Source organism: Nanorana parkeri, unplaced genomic scaffold (genome assembly GCF_000935625.1).
Source record: "Nanorana parkeri isolate BGI_ZX_2015 unplaced genomic scaffold, ASM93562v1 scaffold379, whole genome shotgun sequence".
In the NCBI taxonomy this organism is placed as follows: domain Eukaryota; kingdom Metazoa; phylum Chordata; class Amphibia; order Anura; family Dicroglossidae; genus Nanorana; species Nanorana parkeri.
Genome location: NW_017306647.1, coordinates 713,827 through 737,700, shown reverse-complemented (window position 1 = coordinate 737,700; position 23,874 = coordinate 713,827). Strand labels below are relative to the sequence as shown.

The 23,874-nt window shown below is 49.4% G+C and overlaps 1 protein-coding gene across 4 annotated transcripts in view; it reads left to right on the top strand.

Annotated features, from left to right (window-relative positions):
- MVP (major vault protein) overlaps positions 1-23,874 on the top strand; it is a 24,254-nt gene extending 380 nt beyond the window's left edge. Inside the window, exons 2-17 of one of the 4 annotated variants that reach the window (XM_018559138.1) lie at positions 2,730-2,878; positions 5,958-6,153; positions 7,737-7,860; positions 8,184-8,315; positions 8,913-9,007; positions 10,537-10,773; positions 12,713-12,838; positions 12,919-13,077; positions 17,211-17,449; positions 18,641-18,838; positions 19,014-19,158; positions 19,913-20,124; positions 20,876-20,992; positions 22,177-22,303; positions 22,395-22,583; positions 23,718-23,874. In XM_018559138.1, the coding sequence (XP_018414640.1) occupies positions 2,757-2,878; positions 5,958-6,153; positions 7,737-7,860; positions 8,184-8,315; positions 8,913-9,007; positions 10,537-10,773; positions 12,713-12,838; positions 12,919-13,077; positions 17,211-17,449; positions 18,641-18,838; positions 19,014-19,158; positions 19,913-20,124; positions 20,876-20,992; positions 22,177-22,303; positions 22,395-22,583; positions 23,718-23,855 (2,556 nt within the window). In that variant the 5' untranslated portion in view covers positions 2,730-2,756 and the 3' untranslated portion in view covers positions 23,856-23,874. Of the gene's footprint in view, positions 1-2,729; positions 2,879-3,582; positions 3,735-5,957; positions 6,154-7,736; positions 7,861-8,183; positions 8,316-8,912; positions 9,008-10,536; positions 10,774-12,712; positions 12,839-12,918; positions 13,078-17,210; positions 17,450-18,640; positions 18,839-19,013; positions 19,159-19,912; positions 20,125-20,875; positions 20,993-22,176; positions 22,304-22,394; positions 22,584-23,717 lie in introns of those variants that run through there. The other 3 variants (XM_018559139.1, XM_018559137.1, XM_018559140.1) reach the window with 3 other exon arrangements.

The following is a 23,874-nucleotide window of genomic DNA, read 5'->3' as shown; positions in this document are numbered from 1 at the left end:
TATTTAATGACACGAGAGGAGTGAGACTCTTCCGATGGGGGCATGCCGCCCCTTTAATTTAATTACACAGGAGTGATACTCTTCCAAGGGGGGTATCCTGCCCCTTTAATAAAATGTATTTGACGACGCAGGAGGAGTGAGACTCCGATGGGGGTGCCTCGCCCCTTTATTAAAATGTATTGAATGGCACAGGAGGAGTGAGATTCCTCCGATGGGGGTATCCCACCCCTTTAAAAAAATTTATTGAATGGCACAGGAGGAGTGAGACTCCTTCGATGGGGGTGCCCCGCCCCTTTAATCAAATGTATTGAATGGCACAGGAGGAGTGAGACTCCTCCGATGGGGGTATCCCGCCCCTTTAATAAAATGTATCCGAGATTGTTATATTGTTTTTTTTCTTTTCTCACTTCATAAAAGTACACAAAGTTTCCTAATCCACCCCCTGTGCCTTCCCTGGTCCCCCCTGCCCTGCCCCCTCCCCTTGGCACTGTGCCAATCTCTGCTCTCCGGGGTCTGATTGGAGGGTTCCCGGGTAGCCGCGTTGGGGGCTCCCGAGCAATCATTCAGGAATTCGTCATATCATAAGAAACCAGTCCAGCTCATGGCTGAGCAATGTGCCCTCTGACCCCGGAGTGAGGCAATGACGGGCGATCACATGACAACTCGATGATCACGGTGCATGTCCAGGATCAACTTTATATGTCAGTTCTGGATCGAGTGGGGAAGAATCAGGCCTACGTTAGAGAGATTACCCCTCACTTCCTGTCCCGGTGACAACCACTACACTAGACAGGAAGTGAAGGAAAACCTCCAGCAGCAAGACAGACAAACACATTCTTTTGTATAATAGGGGGAACCTGGGACCCCTGTCAGGGCTTTGTTTGTGACCCTGTTGTCCTCACTTCCTGTCTTATAAAACAGTTGTCACCAGGACAGGAAGTGAAGAAAAACCACCAGCAGCAAAACAGACAAAATGCCTTCTTCAATAGAATGGGGGGAACCTGAGACCGCCATCAAGTTCTTTATTTCTGTGTCCCGGTTGCAGATTTTCCTTCACTTCCTCTCTGCTAAAACAGTTGTCACCGGGACAGGAAGTGAGTGGGAATCTCTCTAATGGATCGTAAAAACCTCTATCTGTTATGTGACACCGCCTGTGCACACTCCATCATCTATAAGCCGATGATTCCAGGAAGTGATCTCTCCGCTCTCCTCCTTCCTCCGGGATCTCCCTGACCAGCTCATCTGTCAGCCTGATTCACATGGTGCGGGTGTGTCGCCCTTAAAGGGCAACTGCACAGGAGGAGGAGGATGATGCAGTCAGTGAACTGCTAGAAGAGGAGACATTGTGATCATGATAAAGGTCTGCTCCGTTTACTGTAAACTACAACTGCTCATGGAAGGGGGTAACTATAGACATAGCAGTCCATGCAGCTGCTCTGGGGTCCGGAGGTGGGAGGGGGCCCCCCCACTTGGGAGCATGCGGGAAATCAGTGCGCCATGTGTAGAGAACACATTCAGTAGTGTTTTTGAACCCTGATTTCTGAGCTTGGTCACTAGTAGAGATGAGGTTGGGCTTGCTATGAACCCAGTTTGCCTAAGACCCACACCCCCTCCTCCTGACCCAATCAGTGGCAGTAGTTGTGGCGTGGCATTCCCCGCCCCTTTGTGATGTATAACTGATTGGGGGGGGGGGGGGGGGTCAGAGTTTTCAGCAAGCTTGGGTGAACTCCGAACTGGCTTTCCACCAAGCCCAACCTCATCCGTGTAGTCACTAGGAATGTGTGTGGCCTTGGGGCTACATCTACTCGCAGATGGGGGAAGCAAGGGAGATCTGTGACTCATAGGAATGTGCGTGGGCTTGGTGGCGTTTGCCCAAGCCATCCGCAAAACAATAACTGACCCCCCCCACCCCTCATCTGTGAGTAAATGTATTGGCTTCAGAGCTTCTAGTCATCCTGGCCAGCACTGATATTAACCCCGTATGCCTAAAGCTGGCCATGCACAGCTTGGATTTCTGTCCATTCCTTCTCAGTCAGGCCAAATTCCAGCAATGGGCGTCCTAGTTGGCATTCCCGGCTCCTCCAAAAGTCAAAGGTGGAAAATGCTGGTGTGTGAATGGGACCTAGTGCCACTTATTTTTAGATGGCACTAGGTGCCACGTCGTGGCTGCAACATTGTTGTGTGCTGCTGGTAATGTTTCTCCTTCTCTGTATCTTCTTATGAAGCTGTGCCAAGCCTCTCTAGTCTACTTGAAGCTTTTGGTCTCATAGTTCATGGTGTGCCAGGGCAAGAGGAGACACTACATGGTGTGCCAGGGCAAGAGGAGACAGTACATGGTGTGCCAGGGCAAGAGGAGACAGTACACGGTGTGCCAGGGCAAGAGTAGACAGTGCACGGTGTGCCAGGGCAAGAGTAGACAGTGCACGGTGTGCCAGGGCAAGAGTAGACAGTGCACGGTGTGCCAGGGCAAGAGTAGACAGCGCACGGTGTGCCGGGGCAAGAGGAGACAGTGCGTGGTGTGCCGGGGCAAGAGGAGACAGTACATGGTGTGCCGGGGCAAGAGGAGACAGTACATGGTGTGCCGGGGCAAGAGGAGACAGTGCGTGGTGTGCGTCATTGTGTGATATTGTATGTAGCGCAATGGTAGAGGAAGATTGTACAAATATGAACTGAAATAGAACCTAGAAAGGGATCCGGATAACATGCAGATAATCAGTCATGCGTTCTCCTTCCAGTTGCATCCTTCCGGCCTGACCATGAGTGAGGAATCCATCATCCGTATCCCCCCGTACCACTACATCCATGTACTGGACCAGAACACCAACATCGCCCGCGTGGAGACCGGGCCCAAGACCTACATTCGCCAGGACAATGAGAGGTTGGAACCCTCTGGGTGTTATCTTCTCTTTATAATCTTATCACTGTGTGTGTCAGTCCTCCCCACAGGGACATTCTTGTTATAGGTGAGGCCCATTGGGCTGGGTCATCCCTCGTCTCCTTCTATGTCTGAGGTCTTCCTGCGATAATACACAACTGTTCCTATCCACCCGGGAGTTCTAATTGTCCCACCTTTGTGTGTGGGGAAACCCTCATAATGGGCACAGCAGGTGTACAGACCCGAGAACTCAGCTCAGGGATGGTGGGAGCTCCTCATAATTCACGGTGTGCCAGGGCAAGAGTAGACAGTGCACGGTGTGCCAGGGCAAGAGTAGACAGTGCACGGTGTGCCAGGGCAAGAGTAGACAGTGCACGGTGTGCCAGGGCAAGAGTAGACAGTGCACGGTGTGCCAGGGCAAGAGTAGACAGTGCACGGTGTGCCAGGGCAAGAGTAGACAGCGCACGGTGTGCCGGGGCAAGAGGAGACAGTGCGTGGTGTGCCGGGGCAAGAGGAGACAGTACATGGTGTGCCGGGGCAAGAGGAGACAGTACATGGTGTGCCGGGGCAAGAGGAGACAGTGCGTGGTGTGCGTCATTGTGTGATATTGTATGTAGCGCAATGGTAGAGGAAGATTGTACAAATATGAACTGAAATAGAACCTAGAAAGGGATCCGGATAACATGCAGATAATCAGTCATGCGTTCTCCTTCCAGTTGCATCCTTCCGGCCTGACCATGAGTGAGGAATCCATCATCCGTATCCCCCCGTACCACTACATCCATGTACTGGACCAGAACACCAACATCGCCCGCGTGGAGACCGGGCCCAAGACCTACATTCGCCAGGACAATGAGAGGTTGGAACCCTCTGGGTGTTATCTTCTCTTTATAATCTTATCACTGTGTGTGTCAGTCCTCCCCACAGGGACATTCTTGTTATAGGTGAGGCCCATTGGGCTGGGTCATCCCTCGTCTCCTTCTATGTCTGAGGTCTTCCTGCGATAATACACAACTGTTCCTATCCACCCGGGAGTTCTAATTGTCCCACCTTTGTGTGTGGGGAAACCCTCATAATGGGCACAGCAGGTGTACAGACCCGAGAACTCAGCTCAGGGATGGTGGGAGCTCCTCATAATGGGCACAGCAGGTGTACAGACCCGAGAACTCAGCTCAGGGATGGTGGGAGCTCCTCATAATGGGCACAGCAGGGGTACAGACCCGAGAACTCAGCTCAGGGATGGTGGGAGCTTTTTGACAGATCGGTGTGCAGCAGTTGGGTGGTGTGTAGAGAAGGAGATTTGGCAGCATTAGCTGAAGATGTTGCCCAGCAAGCTGGAAAATACTTGGGGTACATAACTAGCATTTTGGAAGGAACGTCGCTGTAATGCAGCCAGAAGGCCGGACTTTTCAGATGATTGAGATGCAAATACAAAGTTTTAGGGTTCTTTCTCCTATCTGTCGCTTTTACTACATTTGAATAGTTTTTTTCTCTGTGTTTACTTTGCTTCAAACGCACCTGGAAGGGATCTGAATAGAAGAATGAAACAAAGAGACATAAAGAAAGATGACAGAACTTTCCATTGAGTCAGGCCCTACCTGCTGCAGAAATACTCCAGTCTGGGGGAGTGAACGGCTGTGTGAACGATTCCTTAAAGTGGAATGACTCGCCAGCTCTGTTAGAGGTCTGTTCCCGACATCAACTACTCTCTCAGTGATATATTACTACCGAAGGTTAAATTCTTGATCTTAAAAAGGATGCAAACTTCCCTGCAGGTTGTGAGATTTTGCCCAGATTAAGCTCAATTTTGCTTGTTGAGCTAGTTTGAAGAAATGTAGGTGTGTGTGTGTGTATACACACACACACACACACACACACACACACACACCTGTAATAAATATTGGGCAACCTGTCCCGCACATAAATGCCCAAAATAAGTATCTGGGACGGTGGCATAGCTTGACATGACACACCCGGGCACCACCAGCCAGATATCAGCCAGGGCCCGATATTCTGTTCTATACCAACTGCATCAGAACAGTACTCTCCACATCCCTACTCTCTCCTGTATTGGCAGGCGGAACCCATAAGAGCTGCGGAGAACACCGGAGACTGACTCCCAGATGGGTCAGTTTCCCAGTACACATGGGTAGTAGTAGGAGAGTTAAGCCGGCCATACACTTGTCACATTTTAGCCTACATGTCGGAAATGTGACCAGTGTGCCCAGTCGAGACCACCAACCACCCCACATGGCTGAATGAGACAAAAAACCAAGAGGTGTATGGCCAGCTTAAAGTATTAATCGGTATAGCTTGCCCAGGAAAGTATAGTGTAGTAGTGTATAGTATGGTGACAGGGTCACTTTAAACACACCACACCCTCTAAAAAAATTTAAAAAATAAAATATATATATATATACATACACACACACACACACACACACACACACACACACACACACATGCACACACACACTGTATATTAGAGAGAAAACAATTCACACAGCGCTATACATACTATTTATCCACATCAGTCCCCGTCCTCAAGGAGCTTGCAATCTACGGTCCCTATCCCACATACTACGACCAGTTTAGACTGGAGCCAATCGACCTTGCAGCATGAGCGAGGTAGCTGGAGTACCCTGAGGAACCTCATACAGGCACAGGGAGAACATACAAACCAGATAGTGTCCTGCTGTTCAAACCGAGAGCCCCAGTGCTGTAAGGTGGAAGTGCTGACCACTGAGCCACTCGGTGTAGACAATGGGAAGATCTCCCATGTTTTATCACCTTGACAAAAAGTATCCTTGTGATCGGCATTGGAACCAATGAGATCTCTCCACCACTGGACAGAATTTTGTCCCATAAAATTTTACATGGCATTACCCGGACTCCAGAGACCAGAGGCACTTTGGTATTCAGGGTTTTGGTATTAGGAGTTGCAGTAAGGTAAATACAAGTCCTTTGATGGCGGAAGCCCTCTTTAACACTGTAGCCGTATGTGTTTTAGCCTTTTGTATCACCGATCCTGATCTTGATACAATGTTGTTACTTGACTATAACATGCGTTCCTATTGCTCAGGGTGCTGTTCCGGCCCGTCCCTATGGTGATGGTGGCACCCCGCCACTACTGCGTGATTCGGAACCCGGTGCTGAGGGACGCCGCCCGCGCCGTGCAGTTCGATGGCATCGGACAGGCCAAACTGAGGCACGGAGACCAGGAGATCCGACTGTCCCGGGATCCCTTCCCCCTCTACCCGGGAGAGGAGTTAGAGCAGGTGCATCTCTGTTTCCAAGACCCTCCTTTTTTAAATTGGTGATGTCACACGGTCCTGGAAAATGGCTGCCTTGGTTGAAGTGGGAGTTGGGCACACTTTAAATGTGTTCTCCAACCAAAACTAATTCATTTCACGGTGCACAAATTGTAGCTAATTGTGTCGGTCCCGGGTTACGATCCAACGGTGTAACGTCTGCCAAAAGATTCCCCTTTTAAATTGATGGGACCGACACCTAGTTCTGCAAATGCAACATCAGCATGAGATCCTGTCAGTAGAAAAAAAACTTAAAGGAGAACTATGGTGTCAGTGTTTTTCCCCATAGTTCTCCTCAGGGTCACGGGAGGACATATACTAGCGTCCTCCCATGAACCAAAGCTCAGTATATGGCGAGCTACAGCTCGCCATATACTGAGACCGCCGCAGCCGGGAAGAATCCCGAAAATTACTGTCGAGATCCACCCATGCACAAAAACTGGAGCAGTTGTGCATGGCAACCAATCGGCTTCTATCTTTCATTTTCAAATCCCAACTGAACAAACTGAAGAGAGAAGCTGATTGGTTGCCATGCACAACTGCTCCAGATTTTGTCTGCTCCAGATTTTGACAATGTGTTTTGCTGATAATCACAAAATATATCACAAATAATCACACAATGAACAGGCTTCATGCAGCCTGATCCTAAAGCAGCTCTGTCACTCCGTTTCCCTATAGACAGCAATGTCTCCTTCTCTCTACCATTAAGTACCAGCAATGTGGAGCATTAAAGGAGAACTATGGGGTCAGGGCTTTTCCCCATAGTTCTCCTTAGGGTAACGGGAGGACACAAACTAGCGTCCTCCCGTCACCCTAAGCTCAGTATATAGGGAGCTACAGCTCGCCGTATACTGAGACCGCCGCAGCTGAAGCTGATCCCGACAATTGTGCCGGGATCCGCCCAGCTGCGTGAGTGACAGCTGGCTCTGCCTATCTAGAGGCAGAGCCAGCGGTACCCGCCCCCTCACCCGTCCGTTCCGCCAGTCAGCGCTGGAGGATCGGAGCGGGGAATCCAGCCCCTCTCCTGTCACGGCAGAGAGCCGTGACAGGATCGAGAGGTGAGCGAACGCCGGTATGTGTTTGCTCACCTCCCGATCTACTGAGCCGACCTGTGACAGTCTCATTGTCGCAGGTCGGCTAGGACTATGAGGGTGAGTGAAAAGCACTCGCCCCATAGTTCTCCTTTAACACGTACTCGGAGGCACACTGCACTAAGGCACCCCAGTCAAAAGTGCCTCCAGAAGACCCCAACACAAGAAATAATGCACCTGCAATGCATGCACGCCATAGCAGACAGTGTGCGACTTGTGGTGTGCTGTAGTACAGTTGCATTGACAGCTACTGTATTTGTGCTTTTGAAATCGATGGCACCAGTCCCGTTCATTAATGTGCGTTTCCTAAATGCATCTAAATGGGGGGGGTGGGGTGTTCTTGAAATTGCAGATGCCTGTCTGTAGCCAATCACCAACCAATTCTAAAGGACTGTAGTCAGAAATTGGATGTATGTGGATTTGTGGGATTCACAGTTGAGCTTTTCCATTCTGGGGTAGGGTGTCACGCCGCTGACCGTGGTCCTCGCCAACACTGCGCTCCACCTGAAAGCTCTGCTGGACTTTGAAGAAGATGAGAACGAGAAGTTTGTGGCGGGTGACGAGTGGCTGTTCGAAGGCCCAGGTAAGGAACCTAACTGACTGAGCTTCCTTTATACCTCCAGCGGTCAGATCTCCCCACTGGGACTCCCACTGCTGCTCAGCCATGGTCACCATTGCATAGCCAAGTGAGCCAAGTGGTGGTGTCACCTTCCAACATTGTGAGAGTTACGGCTTGACTGGAGTAGATGAAGCAAGCAGCTGAGGGGGAACTCCTGACACTTTGGTTCTTGAGTGATGGGTGAAGCACTCGCTGGTTCTACCAACACGAAATATCAGTCAATCTTTCATTCTTCATCAGTGTCAGAATGTATGATGGATCTCTTCTAAAAAATCTCGCCCTACCAGGTACCTACATCCCCAGGAAGGAGGTAGAGGTGGTTCAGACCATCCAAGCCACTGTCATCCGTCACAACCAGGCCATCCGCCTTCGTGCCCGCAAGGAGTGCCAGGACAGAGAGGACCATCCCCGAGTCACCGGTCAGTACTCATCTGCCATTGTTCTGATTATTGCATGTGTTGATCCAAGTCAATGTCTCCAGTTTGGGTTTTCCCCGAGCATTAAAGGAGAACTATGAGGCGAGTGATAGTCACTCAACTTCATAATCTGAGCCGACCTGTGACAATGAGACTGTCACAGGTCGGCTCAGTAGATCGGGAAGTGAGTGAACACATAACGACGCTCGCTTACTTCTCGATCCTGTGCCGGCAGAGAGCCGTGACAGTGGAGTGACTGGATTCCCCCCCTCCCCGCTACGATCCTCCAACGCTGACTGGCGGAACGGACGGGGGAGGGGGCGGGTACAGCTGGCTCTGCTTCTAGATAGGCAGAGCCAGCTGTCACTCACGCAGCTGGGTGGATCCAGACAGCATTGTCAGGATCCGTTCTGGCTGCGGCGTCTCAGTATATGGATATATATATACTGAGCTTTGGGTGATGGGAGGGCGCTAGTTTGTGTCCTCCCATTACCCTAAGGAGAACTATGGGGAAAAGCCCTAATACCAAATTATAGAACATGTTCCCTTAAAAGATGATCAGATTCTCCCCACTGATTGGCTGCCTCCTCTGTTCCGCAGGGGAGGAGTGGCTGGTGAAAAAGGTCGGCGCCTATCTTCCCGGCGTGTATGAAGAAGTCGTAGACATTGTGGACGCTTTCGTCTTGACGGACAAGGTAAACCACGACCGGAATTATGGGTCTGAGAAACCGTGTCTGTATGTATGTCAGCCATGTGTGGGGCCGCTATTGGGCAATCACTTCTACCTTCTGATGGATGCTGGTCTATTGGAGGGTTACTCCGGCCCTCCAGCTGTGGTGCAACTACAAATCCCATTGCAAGAATCTGACAGCCAAATGCATCACTCCCAGAGGCAATATAAATTGCTTGGCTGCACCATCAGAAGTCGCATGTGTAGCTGCAGCCAAAGTATGATAAGTGTCTGGCCTCGAAATCTGAAATTGTGGATCAAAACTGTATGGAGAGTTGTCACCATGACTCTGATCGGTGGCTGCCACCCAGGTGTGTCCCTGATCTTTGCACAGGAAGGGAGCTCTTTATTGCCTGACATCACCAGCGGGAATTGTAATCTGAGGATCTGGCTGTAAAATAAAATATGTTAAAGACCAATTTCCCCGAGAGATAAACCTGCCTGTCCCAAGTCCATCCGTCCCCTCACTATAACACACCCGGCTATACATAGGCTGGTTATACAGATGGCGGTTCAGAGCTGCTCATGCCGAGTTACATTATCAGCGGGTACAATTTGTTTATATTTTCATTGTAAACCTGAACAGATAAGATCTCTGCAAATGCAAAAACTGTATCTGGTATTCTGTGTGGCCAGTCTTGTGCTCCAGGCACTCCTGTTAGAAAGCCCAGCCATGAGCCATGCCCTTGACCTCCACTGCAATTAAAGTGACATTAAACCCTCAGATTTTTTAACATAAACCAATACTGTAATGTGCGCCTGACGCGCGAGCCGATTGGCTGAAAATTGCATTTTTCATCTCGGCACGCTCCGCTATGCAAGCTCTTGCAAGCTGACGTGCCGGAGAGAAAATGACCCGACACACTGCACGCGAAGGCAGCACGCCCCCGCCCCAGAAAGACTCTCAAATGAATAACACGTATGCCGGTCACGTCTTTCTGCCTTGAGGAAGGGACCCTGCGCGGCCCCGAAACGTCGGCTTATTTGGATTTCTGTGACGTTTTTGTCCATTTAAAAAGGACATACTCATCTCTATTATTGAGTGCTGGTGATCTGCTCCTTTTCCAGGATTAGACTGAGATCTGCAGATCCAGCAGAACGCTGGCAGCATAAACTGGCTTGGCTGTGGCTTGGAAAGCATTGCTATGCAGTGTGTAGGCAATGTAAAGACAACTCTGGTGCTGGACTTACGGAACAAAAATGTATCCCAGCCCCTCCATTCTTCATCCAAGATTGGTCATCCCGTTGGTCTTACTATTTTTGGTTGGACTCTGCATGGCAATCTTTTAGATTATAAGCCCTCACGGGCAGGGCCCTCCTTACCATCTTGTCTTGAATTGTATTGTGACTGTAATGTTTTCCTTATATTATAAAGCGCTGCGCAAACTATTGGCGCCATATAAATCCTGTATAATAATAATAATAATCATGGCAATGGCATCTTAAAACTATATTTTGGTTTCCCTAAAAGCAAATCTTTTCTTTATGTTGTAGAGAGCACTGCACATCCGTGCCACCAAGACATTCCGCGATGAGAAGGGTAACCTGCGCCGTACAGGAGAGGAGTGGCTGGTGACCATGGACGACGCTGAAGCATACATACCCAACGTGTATGAGGAGGTGGTGGGGGTGGTGGACATCACCACCTTGAACAGCCGGCAATACTGCGTCATCCTGGATCCGGTGGGAGCCGATGGCAAGCCCCAACTCGGACAGAAGAGGGTCATGAAGGTGGGAGAGATGGCATCTGGTCTGGCATTGGCATTTATAACCATGCTGGAAAGCCAGGGGTTGGCTATAGGTGCATTGATCACCTTCAGGTTGATTGCAAAATTGTCCTGTGGTCCATAAGACAATGCAGGAAGAAAGACGTATTCACAACAGTGCCCAGTCGTAACATTGGGGAGTTACATATTATTTTGAGTGTCCACTGCATTCATGTTAATGTCATGGTCGTCTCTTCCTCTAGTCTCTACTCCCTGCCACATTCTGATGTTCTTATTGGCACATTCATTGCCGTCCTCAGGGGAAACTATTACCGTGTTTCCCCGAAAATAAGACACTGTCTTATATTTTTTTGGGCTCAAAAAAACACACTAGGTCTTATTTTCGGGGTAGGTCTTATTTTTTTTTTAATGTACAACAAGCCAAAGTTAATGCAAATCCATATCCAAATCAAATAATCCAAAATGGCAAAATTAAGAATAGAGTGATCAGGGCAATCAGGGGTGCCTTACCTTTCCAAGAGCAATTTGGTAACCAATCTCTGGCCAGAATGAGTGAAGTGCACTTTCACTATCGATTCCTCACAAGCGGAGTGCATTTGGTATCACTCCGCCTGTGACAGGAGCTGACACTATAGAGGAAGCATTGGCTTATGCGGCTCTGCTTCCTCTAGCGCTGGCTTCATTGGCACTGCTGATTCTCTCACGCCTCTTCTGCGGCTCGTCATGTTCCCCCTTATGCCACCACCGGCCCTGAAAATGGTCACAACTAGGTCTTATTTTCGGGGTAGGTCTTATATTTTAGCAATTCTCCAAAATAGTACTAGGTCTTATTTTCGGGGTAGGTCCTATTTTCGGGGAAACAGGGTATATACTGGTGCACCCATTGTTGTGCTCTTTGAGTAGTCACTATAACTGGTCAAAGCCTGTACTTCTGAGGTTGGGCAACCAACAATGGGGATGAGTACCTGGCGCCAGGCTCTTCACGTGATCATCCTAAAGATCTGTTGATAGCGATTATAACAAGTCCTCTCTTTCATTGGGACCCGTGTTAGATAGCATAGGCAATACTCTTGGCCCTTGTGGACAGGTTGCATTGCTACCTTGTTTTAGGTCCCATCAGAAGGCTCTGACAGAGGTAGTAAGACTTCCACAACAATTGGTAAGCCTTCAGTTCCTTAATCTTGACCAGAAACTCAACCGCACCAAAATCTAGCACAAAGCCGTGTAGAAACCCCACAGTAGCAAAGCTCCACTTTGCATTGACCTCTCTCCCATAATGACTGAGTGGCACAATTATTGTTGTCCTCTGTGCCAACTATAATATACTGGTGGACTCATCCTGGTGGAGTAGTTACTGTACCCGATTGAGGTATAATGCCTCTACGTATGGGATTGTGCAATCAACAATGGAGATGGGTACCTGGCACCTCCTCACATCTACTGATTGTCCCGGAGCTATTTTGATTGCATCCATAATGGTTCTTCTTTCCCTCTAGGCCAGGGATGTCCAAACTGCGGCCCTCCAGCTGTGGTGGAACTACAAATCCCATGAGGCTTTGCAATGATTCTCACAGCCACAGACATGACTCCAGGAGAGAGATGCTTCATGGGATTTGTAGTTTCGCCACAGCTGAAGGGCCGGAGTTTGGACATGCCTGCTCTAGGCCTTTGTGAGGTAGCACAGGTAATACATCTGGCGCTTGGGAATGGGTTGCACTGTTGCCTTGTCTCAGGTCCCATCCGCAGGCCCTGACCGAGTCTTTCATCATCCGTTGGTAGGCCCCGTGTTCCTAAATCTTGGTCAAGAATTCAACCAGAATCTAGTACAGAACGTTGAAGGAACCCAGCAGTAGGAGAACTAAACATTTTATGGACATGATTGTCTTCCTGTCTTTACTCCTCTGCTGTGTGGTCGCCAGACTAATGTAGGTCTCCATTTGCAGGGTGAGAAGTCCTTTTTCCTGCAGCCGGGTGAGAATCTAGAATCAGGAATCCAAGATGTCTACATCCTGTCTGAGGAAGAAGGATTGGTTCTTAGAGCCTTGCAGGTCCTGGAGGAGAAGGATGAGGTAATATCATACTTCACACATATTTATATCTTGTACTTCAGATGTCCAGTGTCTCACTATCTTCCTGTATCTCCTGCCAGGATGAGAACGTTGTTGAGCACAAGCCCGGTGACCGTTGGATGATTCGAGGCCCACTGGAGTATGTGCCACCGGTAGAGGTGGAGGTTGTGATTAGGAGGGAGTCCATACCTATGGATGAAAATGAAGGCATCTACGTACGGGACATCAAGACTGGAAAGGTGAGATTGGTTGGCAGCAATCCTTATTGATATCTGATTTACTGATTTGAAAATCCCATTAGTCATCTATAAGCCCGTCTGGTTTTTCTACATTTCTCTCTAAGCTCCCTACAGAGGCCATTACCTAACCAGGAACATCCAAAACATTTCCTCTACGTTTGGACAGTGTGATGATGATCAGGTTTTTCTTATTGCTGTATGTGTTTCGCATTTGATCTCACTTCCTGTCCCAGTCACAACCTTGTCACCTGGACAGGAAGTGAGGTGGAATCTCTCCAATAGAGACCGAATAGCAAATCTTTAGTAGAATTGTGGAAGGCTGGAACCTACGACAGGATTCCCCAGTGGAGGTTTCCTTTTTGTGCTAGCAACCCCAGTATTTATAGCCACACAGGTAGCATGGACCCCCATAATCCAATCACCATGGATTGTGTCTAAGCAGATATTGATTGTCCAAGAACAGGATAGGAGGTATCAGGGGTGTCCCAAGGCTGGGTGTCCCCCGGAGTGGATACCGGGTGACACCCTGCCATGATGTCATCGTGCAGGCGCGGCCATCTTGGTGATACCTGCTGTAGTGCCATCTTGGTGATGGACACCGACAGAGAGAGGAGGGGACATTCACCCGGCGGGATAAGGTGCCCGACTTTTCAGAGGGGGTGACTGTCAGTCATTTTGGTGTCACACCCTCCAATGGTGTCACCCGGGTGTGGGCCGCACCCCCCCTTGTGACGGCACTGTGAGGTATGACACTCAAATGAATAACACGTATGCAGACTTCCTGACACCAAGGATGGGATTATGTAACTAGTGTAGAACAGGGGGGTTCCATAACTTTTATACCTCCCATTCTGTTCTTGGACAATCAACATCTGCTTTGACACATTCCATGGTGATTGGATGATGATGTCTGTGCTATCTGTATGTCTATAAATGTTGGGTTTGTTCCTGACAATCATTAGAACTGAAGAATTGTCATGGAGAAGCTTCAACATTACAGAAGAAGTCCAGTTGATTGTCACCAATTCCTACTAGCTGGCTTTGTCGATGTTTCAGTCTTGCTCGGGTGTAGGAGGTTTCAGCTCAGGAAGTTCTACTCCTCCGCATGTGACATGGATGACTCCATGAGTAAGCATTGACTTTCTTCTACACATAAACAGTTCAGCTGTTGTCACTCCACTCCTCCCGGGGACAGGAATAGCCCGAAGCAGACCACAAGAGGAACCCCGTGACTGCTGGATCCTCGGGAGTTACTGGTGTCACCCATCACCAGAACAGATTATTGATACATTCATATTATTACCATTTTGTGTGATTGACTCTCACGACCTGCAGTTTGCTACATTATAACGAGATACAAAATCCGTCTTCATCGTTGATGCTTTATGGTGATTGGCTGCGTTGTGCCGTCATTGGAATCCCGATAATCGCCAGTTAATCCTGATCACTCTCAGCAGTAGCAGCTGCAGCAGCGAAAAAAAAAAAAAAAGTTGAGGAAGCACAAAACCTTCCTAATGTCTGAGATCTACAGAACTCGAAATATAAACTTGTTACAATGTAAGCCGGCAGTACACCAGTAGAGTTTTGTTTATAAAAAATCAATTTTCAGAATGTTCCATTTTCTAATAGTTAACAGCGTCAAATCGCCGATCAAAAAAAAAGTCGCGGGATGGGAATTCTAACAGTGAATGAGGTTTTCGTTTGGGAAAACTCCATTCCGAAATCGAATGTTAAAATCAGTTGAAGTTTAGAACAAAATGACTCAAGCCTATTGGGGTATAGGGTATAGAGACTACAGCCTGTTTCATTTCCTGACTGGAGGACATCCAGCATTATCTAGCTCTTTCATTCATTGGATTTGAGTTCTTCCAATCATGGAGGCTCAGCATCACATTTGGGCGTTACCTAGGGCGGTCTGTATGCAAATGCCTAGGAACGGCCCACTGCTCCAGACTGACATCCACCCGTCAAGGCATTTTTATATTTGCATAACTCTTCCCAAGATCTGGCTCAATACTTGCATCAGGACTGAGAGGGGAGGAGTACTGAGACAGGGTGCTGGGATGTTTCAGGACGCTATGTACAGCACCCTGCCGGCCCCTCCTACCAGCCATGATCTGCCTGCATTGTAGACATGTGCAATTTGTTTCAAAATTTGGACACATTTTCTGAAATTCGGACACATCCGAATTTCCAAATCCCAATGCATTCGAATGTGTCCGAATCAGAATTTCCGTTTCTGAATTTTCGGATGCCGTCCGAATTTTGTTCAAAAACAATACTGAATCGGACATGTGACTTTTCTGGCCAATCGGATGTGTTTTTCGGTTTAACCCCTTCATGACTGAGGCCCTTTTTTTCATTTTTTGCACCCATCTTATATTCCACATTTTAGGCCTGAAAATGACGTAAAACCCCCCAACATTATATATTTTCTGAATGCCAAGACCCTATAGAATAAAATGGTGGTAGTTGAAAATGTTTATGTTGCGCAATATTAGCGCAACTCCTTATTAAACCCCAAAATTTAGTGACAAATTTAATTAAATGCCCCAAAACACAACAAATTACCCATTTTTTAAATGAAATATAAAAGATGAGGTTACAACGAGTAAAACGATACCCAACATGCCCAGTTTACAGATTGCGTGCGACCGTGAAACGGTGAAAAACTGCAGTACCCCAAAAAGTCAATAAAAGACGCTTTAAAAGCCCCCACAGGTCATCAATTTAGAGATACAACAAAATACTGGCCCTAGAATTATTGCTCTCACTCCGGCGTGCGCGGCGATACCCAACATGTGTAGCGCGTTCGTCGTTTTCATGCGTAGGCGCACCCGACGCATGTTTACGTGGCGGGGGCGGGGAACTTTTAAACGGGGTACTTTTAAAATTTTTTTTTTATTATTATTAGATTTATTTTATTTCATTTTAATTTTAAAAACTGTTTTTTTTTTTTTTTTTACTTTACTTTGACTGCTATCACATGGGGGGGCTTGCAAGCCCCCCCATGTAATAGCAGATGGTGGTGACAGGTCCTCTTTAAGGTGATGCTGGGGGTCCAAAAGACCCTCAGTGTCACCTTTACACTGGAAATAAGCTATTGAAGTGCAGATCGCACTTCAATAGCTTATAGCTGGGCTGCAGGAGCCCAGAACTGACAGCCCAGGGACCGGAAGTGATGCAATCTGCATCGCTCCCGGTCCCATAGAACGGGGAGGGGATCGATGAACGGAAGTTCGACCTCCTCCCCAGCTCCCCGCGGACACAAAGATCGCCGGGCCCGTAGGAGGGGCAACAGAGCCCGGGAAACACAGCGGGGTCGTCAGTCACGAAGGGGTTAATGCATCCGAATGGGTCTGAACACAAATTTTCGTTACGGCAACATGGGAGCCATATACAGTATATACAACAATAAAGCTGTGGCTCCCAGACCCGAATGGTATTCAGGAGCTCCCGAATTTCCGAATGCCATTCGGGTCTGGGAGCGTCAGCTTTAGTAATATATGAACATGGCTCCCAGATGTGAATGGCATTTGGGTTCCGAATTGCGTTAGGGAGCTCCCAAATGCCGTAACGAAAGTTTGTGTTCAGACCCATTCGGATGCATTAAACCGAAAAACACATCTGATTGGCCAGCTCCCAAATGCAATTCGGGTCCCAAATCCGAAACCCGAACTAAATTGAATTTCGGATCCAAATTCCAAAATAACGATACAAAATACCGTGTAATAACATTTTTAAAACTTATTTAAGATCCAAAATATAAGCAAACTTCAGTTTTCTAGGAAACCTGTTGACAATTCCCCACTGGAGTCTCAGACAGATATAAAAACAGAATCTTTTAAACTCAACCTAAAAATAAAATAAAAAAGTTGGACGGGTTTAAGAATTGCCCATGTCCCCTGCATCCCCAAATCCGATCCAGGCTTTCCATGGTTTAGGTGTCTTTCCCTAGTACGGGGATAAGTCTAACCTATGGCCGTGTGTTAGCGTTGACCTCCTTGATACATCAGCCCCATCGGAGAGAATATTTGTAGTCTGGACTATTTGAAATGTTGTAGAATCTGTAATGGAGTCCATCCCAGTGGTACCTCGTCCCACACTCAGTGATTTAAATCTCTGTCACACAGGTCCGTTCCGTGGTGGGACAGACGTACATGCTGACCCAAGACGAGGAGCTGTGGGAGAAGGAACTGCCGGCCAACGTGGAGGCTCTGCTGGCCTCTGGAAAGGATCCCGTGGCCGACAGGTCCAACAGAGTCCAACAAGCACAGGAAACGCAGCCCCGAGACAAGACCAGGGCTGTCACCTACCGCGTTCCACACAACGCCGCCGTCCAAGTGTACGACTACCGAGAGAAGAAGGCCAGGTAAGCCAGTATACAAGTGTCACCTGTTAAACCCCATTGTCCTTCTCTGCAAGATCTCTGCAGACAGGGATTCAGCTCAGTGAGGGCAAGAGGAGACATTGGACCTGTTTGCAGAAACTGCAAATCTCTTTATGCATCTGCCTATAACAGCCACAGTCATCCCTATGGCTGTTATAGGCAGTCCTAACGGGATTTCTAGTTGCACCACAGCAGGAGGGCTGGCGATTGCCTACCACTGTTATAGAGACTGGGGGTGGTTGGGAACCCCCAGACTTCAGAATGACAGGATTTGGTGGGCAGGGTTGGGAACCCCCTGATTTCAGAATGGCAGGATATTGGGGGTAGGGTTGGGAACCCCCGGACTTCAGAATGCGAGGATTTGGTGGGCAGGGTTGGGAACCCCCAGACTTCAGAATGACAGGATTTGGTGGGCAGGGTTGGGAACCCCCTGATTTCAGAATGGCAGGATATTGGGGGTAGGGTTGGGAACCCCCGGACTTCAGAATGCGAGGATTTGGTGGGCAGGGTTGGGAACCCCCAGACTTCAGAATGACAGGATTTGGTGGGCAGGGTTGGGAACCCCCTGATTTCAGAATGGCAGGATATTGGGGGTAGGGTTGGGAACCCCCGGACTTCAGAATGCGAGGATTTGGTGGGCAGGGTTGGGAACCCCCAGACTTCAGAATGACAGGATTTGGTGGGCAGGGTTGGGAACCCCCGGATTTCAGAATGACAGGATTTTGGGGGTAGGGTTGGGAACCCCCGGACTTCAGAATGCCAGGATTTGGTGGGCAGGGCTGGGAACCTCCGGACTTTAGAATTCCAGGATCAGGTGTTCCAGTATGTCAGGTTGCTGTTGACGGGAGGATTTCATAAAGTGGATTGGCTTGGTCTACTCTGCATTTTTGGGATAAAACACATTATCTTCTCCTGACTTTTCAGGTTTGTCAACCAATAACAGCCACTTAATAAGTCTCCCACTCTCACCAATAGTCTTTGTATTCTACATTGCAATAATTGCTGTCTGGGGAAGAGCCAGGAACACCCTGCAGGGTGCTGAAGAGCCTGCAGGGTGCTGAAGTCCCCAATAAGAGAAAGCAGTAGAAGATTCCACAAAGCCCCATCCACCACCGAGATATCCGTATTCTGTAGATTTGGCTTTGATCTAATTGCGTCCTCCTCTTCTTCCAGGGTGGTGTTTGGCCCGGAGTTGGTGATTCTCGGCCCCGATGAGCAGTTCACAGTCCTCAGCCTCTCCGGAGGGACCCCCAAACGCTCCAACGTCATCAAGGCCGTCTGCCTTCTCCTGGGACCGGACTTCTGCACCGACCTTATCAATATAGAGACCGCCGACCACGCCAGGCTCCAGATCCAGCTATCCTACAACTGGTGAGACCCCAATTTTCCCTCAAAGTCTGGACCACTTGTGCAGGAACTTTACCATGTTCAGTTATATGATTTTACTTCTTACAATTGTTATACTGTTGTTGTTTGTTTGCTTGTTGTTGGTGGGATATTTTATTACAATCACATTGTTGGTTTCATTTGTTTTCCCCTCACAAAGGCATTTTGAAGTAAACGACAAGACGGACTCAGCCGACGCATCTAATATTTTTAGCGTTCCGGATTTTGTGGGTGACGCATGTAAAGCCATCGCCTCTCGTATCAGAGGAGCCGTGGCCTCTGTGCAGTTTGATGACTTCCACAAGGTAAGTGCCCAACTGCCTGGTTTGGGGTTAGTTGCCTGGGTTGTGTGGAGGCTTTCCGAGGAAAATTCCTTCTGTCTGACATCCATTTCGGATACGTTTTTTTTTTACATGTTCATTCTGACTTATACTGAGAGAATTGTTCTTAAACCCTACTTGTAGGGGTGTCATTGTTCTGGGAGCTCCAAGGGTCAGAGTGTAATTGTTCTGGGAGCTCCAAGGGTCAGGGTGTCGTTGTTCCGGGAGCTCCAAGGGTCAGGGTGTCGTTGTTCTGGGAGCCCCAAGGGTCAGGGTGTCATTGTTCCGGGAGCTCCAAGGGTGAGGGTGTCATTGTTCCGGGAGCCCCAAGGGTCAGGGTGTCATTGTTCCGGGAGCTCCAAGGGTCAGGGTGTCATTTTTCCGGGAGCTCCAAGAGTCAGGGTGTCATTGTTCTGGGAGCTCCAAGGGTCAGGGTGTCATTGTTCTGAGGGGTCCAATTGTGGGGGTGTCATTGTTCTGAGACCTAAAATGTCAGGGTGTCATTGTTCTAGGACCCCAGATGTCAGGGGGAGCTCCAAGGGTCAGAGTGTCATTGCTCTGGGAACCTTGATGTCCGGGTGTAGTTTGTATGGAACCTCCATGGGTCAGAGTGTCATTGTCCTGGGAGTGACCCCCAGTGTTGGCATGACATTTTATTTCTGTTAGTTTGGGAGCCCCAGGTGTCCCGTGTCCCCCTAGCACACTCTAGTGGCTGACCGTATAACTCTCTCTCTCACAGAACTCCAACAGGATCATCTGCTCGGCTGTGTTTGGATTCGATGATTCGGTGAAGATTCGCAGCTCCTTCAAATTCCCACAAAATAATCTGGTCATCACCAGTGTGGACATTCAGTCAGTGGAGCCGGTGGACCAGCGCACCAGAGACGCACTGCAGAAGAGCGTCCAGCTGGCTATAGAGATCACCACCAACTCCCAAGAGGCCACCGCCAGGTGAGGGCATGCTGGTACTTGTAGTTTCACCACACCCAGAGAGCTAAGATGGCTCTGAGATGAGCCTTTGAGGGGATATCTCCCAAATCGGGACAGCAGTCAACCCTGACAGAGGTTCTCGTTCATCCCCATCAATCCAAAACTAAAAATTGAACTTTAAATACAATTGAAAAAACTATTGTTAATGAAAAAAAATAAAAAATCACCAGACTTGCAATCTAACCGAATACATTGATCTGTGGCCATGCTGGGAGTTGTGGTGCCACAGCTGGCAGAAAGCTTACTTCATGTGTAACTCGCCTGAGGCACGTGTAACCTGCAATGCAGATTATTGACATAGCCATATCTGCAGTGGCAATAACTTGGCACGTGAGACCTGCGCATACAGCAAGCATGCTGCAAATGACCCTGAACCAGAATAGATGCAGGAATTGATCGTAAGGACCGCATGAAAGCAAGGAACAACAAAGCGCCACCACAGTGCCACCTAGTGGTCACTGCATAGAACAAAGAGAAACACACAATGCACAATGAATTCGCAGTGTCCACTAGCTGCTGTTGTTTAGCACAAGGAAAAGCAGAACAATACTACTACTACTGGCCATTTTATAGAACAAGGAAGGGCAAGATACGTCCACAGTGCCTGCTAAAGGCCAATGCAAGAAGCCATAACATATAATAATGTGCAGTTGTTGCCATCTAATGGTAGAAGAGAGTATTACACCATACATATCTATCTCTCTCTGCACAGACATGAAGCGGAACGTTTGGAGCAGGAGGCGAAAGGTCGTCTGGAGCGCCAGCGCATTACAGACCAAGCTGAAGCCGAAAAAGCCCGCAAGGAGCTTCTAGAGTTGGAGGCCCTCAGGTAGGTGGGGGTAGGAGGACTCGGGAAGGGCTGACGTGGTCTCATTTGTTTATTTAAAGGGCAATCCCGTGCTGCTCTGTCAGTGTGTATGAGTGTTCAGCATTGATTACATTCCCCCCATTCACTGAGCATTCCCCATCAGTGTTTACTATTTATCTTGTGAGCCTCCTCTGTGCGCCCCTCAGGGCCCAACTTCCCTGGCATGAGAGATAAGCCCCACCCACCTGCTGTCTCCCTGTCCAATGAGAGTGCCTCAGTGGACAACAAGGGTGCCGTCATTGAATAGTAAGTGGGCGGCACTTCATTAAGACCTCAGTAACAGGAACCCTCATAATGTACAGATCCGGGAACCCAGCACAGGGATGGTGGGGGCCCCTCATAATGGGCACAGCGCGTGTACAGACCCGGGAACTCAGCATAGGGATGGTGGGAGCCCCTCATAATGGGCACAGCAGGTGTACAGACCCGGGAACTCAGCACAGGGATGGTGGGAGCTCCTCATAATGGGCACAGCGGGGGTACAGACCCGGGAACTCAGCACAGGGATGGTGGGAGCTCCTCATAATGGGCACAGCGGGGGTACAGACCCGGGAACTCAGCACAGGGATGGTGGGAGCTCCTCATAATGGGCACAGCGGGGGTACAGACCCGGGAACTCAGCACAGGGATGGTGGGAGCTCCTCATAATGGGCACAGCGGGGGTACAGACCCGGGAACTCAGCACAGGGATGGTGGGAGCTCCTCATAATGGGCACAGCGGGGGTACAGACCCGGGAACTCAGCACAGGGATGGGGGGAGCTCCTCATAATGGGTACAGCGGGTGTACAGACCCGGGAACTCAGCACAGGGATGGTGGGAGCTCCTCATAATGGGCACAGCGGGTGTACAGACCCGGGAACTCAGCACAGGGATGGTGGGAACTCCTCATAATGGGCACAGCAGGTGTACAGACCCGGGAACTCAGCACAGGGATGGTGGGAGCCTCTCATAATGGGCACAGCGGGTGTACAGACCCGGGAACTCAGCACAGGGATGGTGGGAGCTCCTCATAATGGGCACAGCGGGTGTACAGACCCAGGAACTCAGCACAGGGATGGTGGGAGACCCTCATATGGGCACAGCGGACACGCGGGGCTTAGAGGAGGTTTAGGATTGAAGTGAGACTCTCGTCCTCTTTTTCCAGCACGGCGGTGGAGAGCACGGGGGCGGCCAAGGCTGAGGCTCAGTCCAAGGCTGAGGCTGCGAAGATCGAGGGGGAAGGCGCTGTGCTGCAGGCCAAACTGCGGGCTGAAGCTCTGGCCATTGAAACGGTGAGGGGAGTGTCCTCGTAGGAGGCGGGGCCGAGACCTTTTGCTTAATGTGCCTGAAAGCTGACCTTTTGCCTCCATTGTCTGTGTGCAGGAGGCGGAGCTTCAGCGTTTGCGCCAGGCTCGCTCCGAGGAGCTGACATACCTCCAGGAGAAGAACAAGCTGGAGATTCTGAAGGAGTCGGAGGTCGCTAATATCGCTGTGAAGAAGTTCACTGGAATGATGGAGGCCATTGGAGCCGATACCATCAGGGACATCGCGCTGGCGGGACCCGAGCTACAGGTGACCAACCGGCGGCCATGTTTTATCGCTCTTCTCCTCCGCTGGTTTCATTTCCCCGACTCCCTTCATTCCTGTTCCTTCCCTCCATCTGAGTTGTGTCATTGTTCCTCCATCATTGTGTTCATCATCAAAGAGAACCAGTTATGTCCGGAGTCCACAGTGTTTTCTGGCCTCCGTCCCCTTCTTCTATCTTTCCACTTGCCTTCATCTTGGTTTTTGGCCTTTTGTCCACTTCCATCTGTCATCCTGCTTCTATCCTTCCTCCTGACCGCCATCTTGTTTTCTGCCCTCCTCCTTCCATCTGCCCCACCTTGGTTTCTGCCCTCCATCTTCTTTCATTACTCCTCATGACCGCCATCTTGTTTTCTGCCCTCCTTCTCCTTCCATCCTTCCTTCTGCCCCACCTTGGTTTCTGCCCTCCATCTCCTTCCATTACTCCTCATGACCGCCATCTTGTTTTCTGCCCTCCATCTCCTTCTATTGCCTTTAATTATTCCTCCTGACTGTCCTCTTTGTTTCTGGGCCTCCATCTCCTTCCATCTTTCCTTCTGCCCCATCGTGGTTTCTGACCTCCATCTGTCATCCTGCTTCTATCCTTCCTCCTGACCCCCATCTTGTTTTCTGCCCTCCATCCTTCCTTCTGCACCACCTTGGTTTCTGGCCTCCATCTCCTTCCATTATTCCTCCTGACTGTCCTCCTTGTTTCCTGGCCTCTGTCTCCTTGCATCTTTTCTCCCCCTTCCCACTTCACCGCCATCTTGGTTTCTAGCCTCCTTCCATCTTTCTTCTTGCCCACCATCTTGGTTTCTGGTCTTCGTCACCCTCTATCTTTTCTCCTGACCATCATGTTGTTTTCTGGTCTCCAGCTACTTCCTTCTTTTCTCCTGACCCCCCATTCTAGTTTTCTAGCCTCCATCTCCTTCCGTTTTTCTTCCTACCCTCCATCTTGGTATTCTAGCCTCCATCTTCTTCTTCTATCTCTCCCCCTGTCCTCCATCTTGGTTTCTGGCCTTTGTTGCCTCCATCTATTCTTCTTCCCCTCCACGTTGTCTCTTGGCCTCCGTCTCCTTCCATCTTTCCTTCTGTGTCCCCCTCACCATCTTGCCCTTTCTCTCTCTCTCTCTCTCTCTCCAGGTGAAGCTCCTGAAGGGTCTGGGGATCCAGTCCACCCTCATCACAGACGGCTCCACTCCCCTCAACCTCTTTGGCACAGCGACGGGTCTGCTGGGTCTCTCCGCTAAGCCTCACTCGGGGAAAGACGAAGACGCCTGAACTTCCCGCGGCTCCCGGG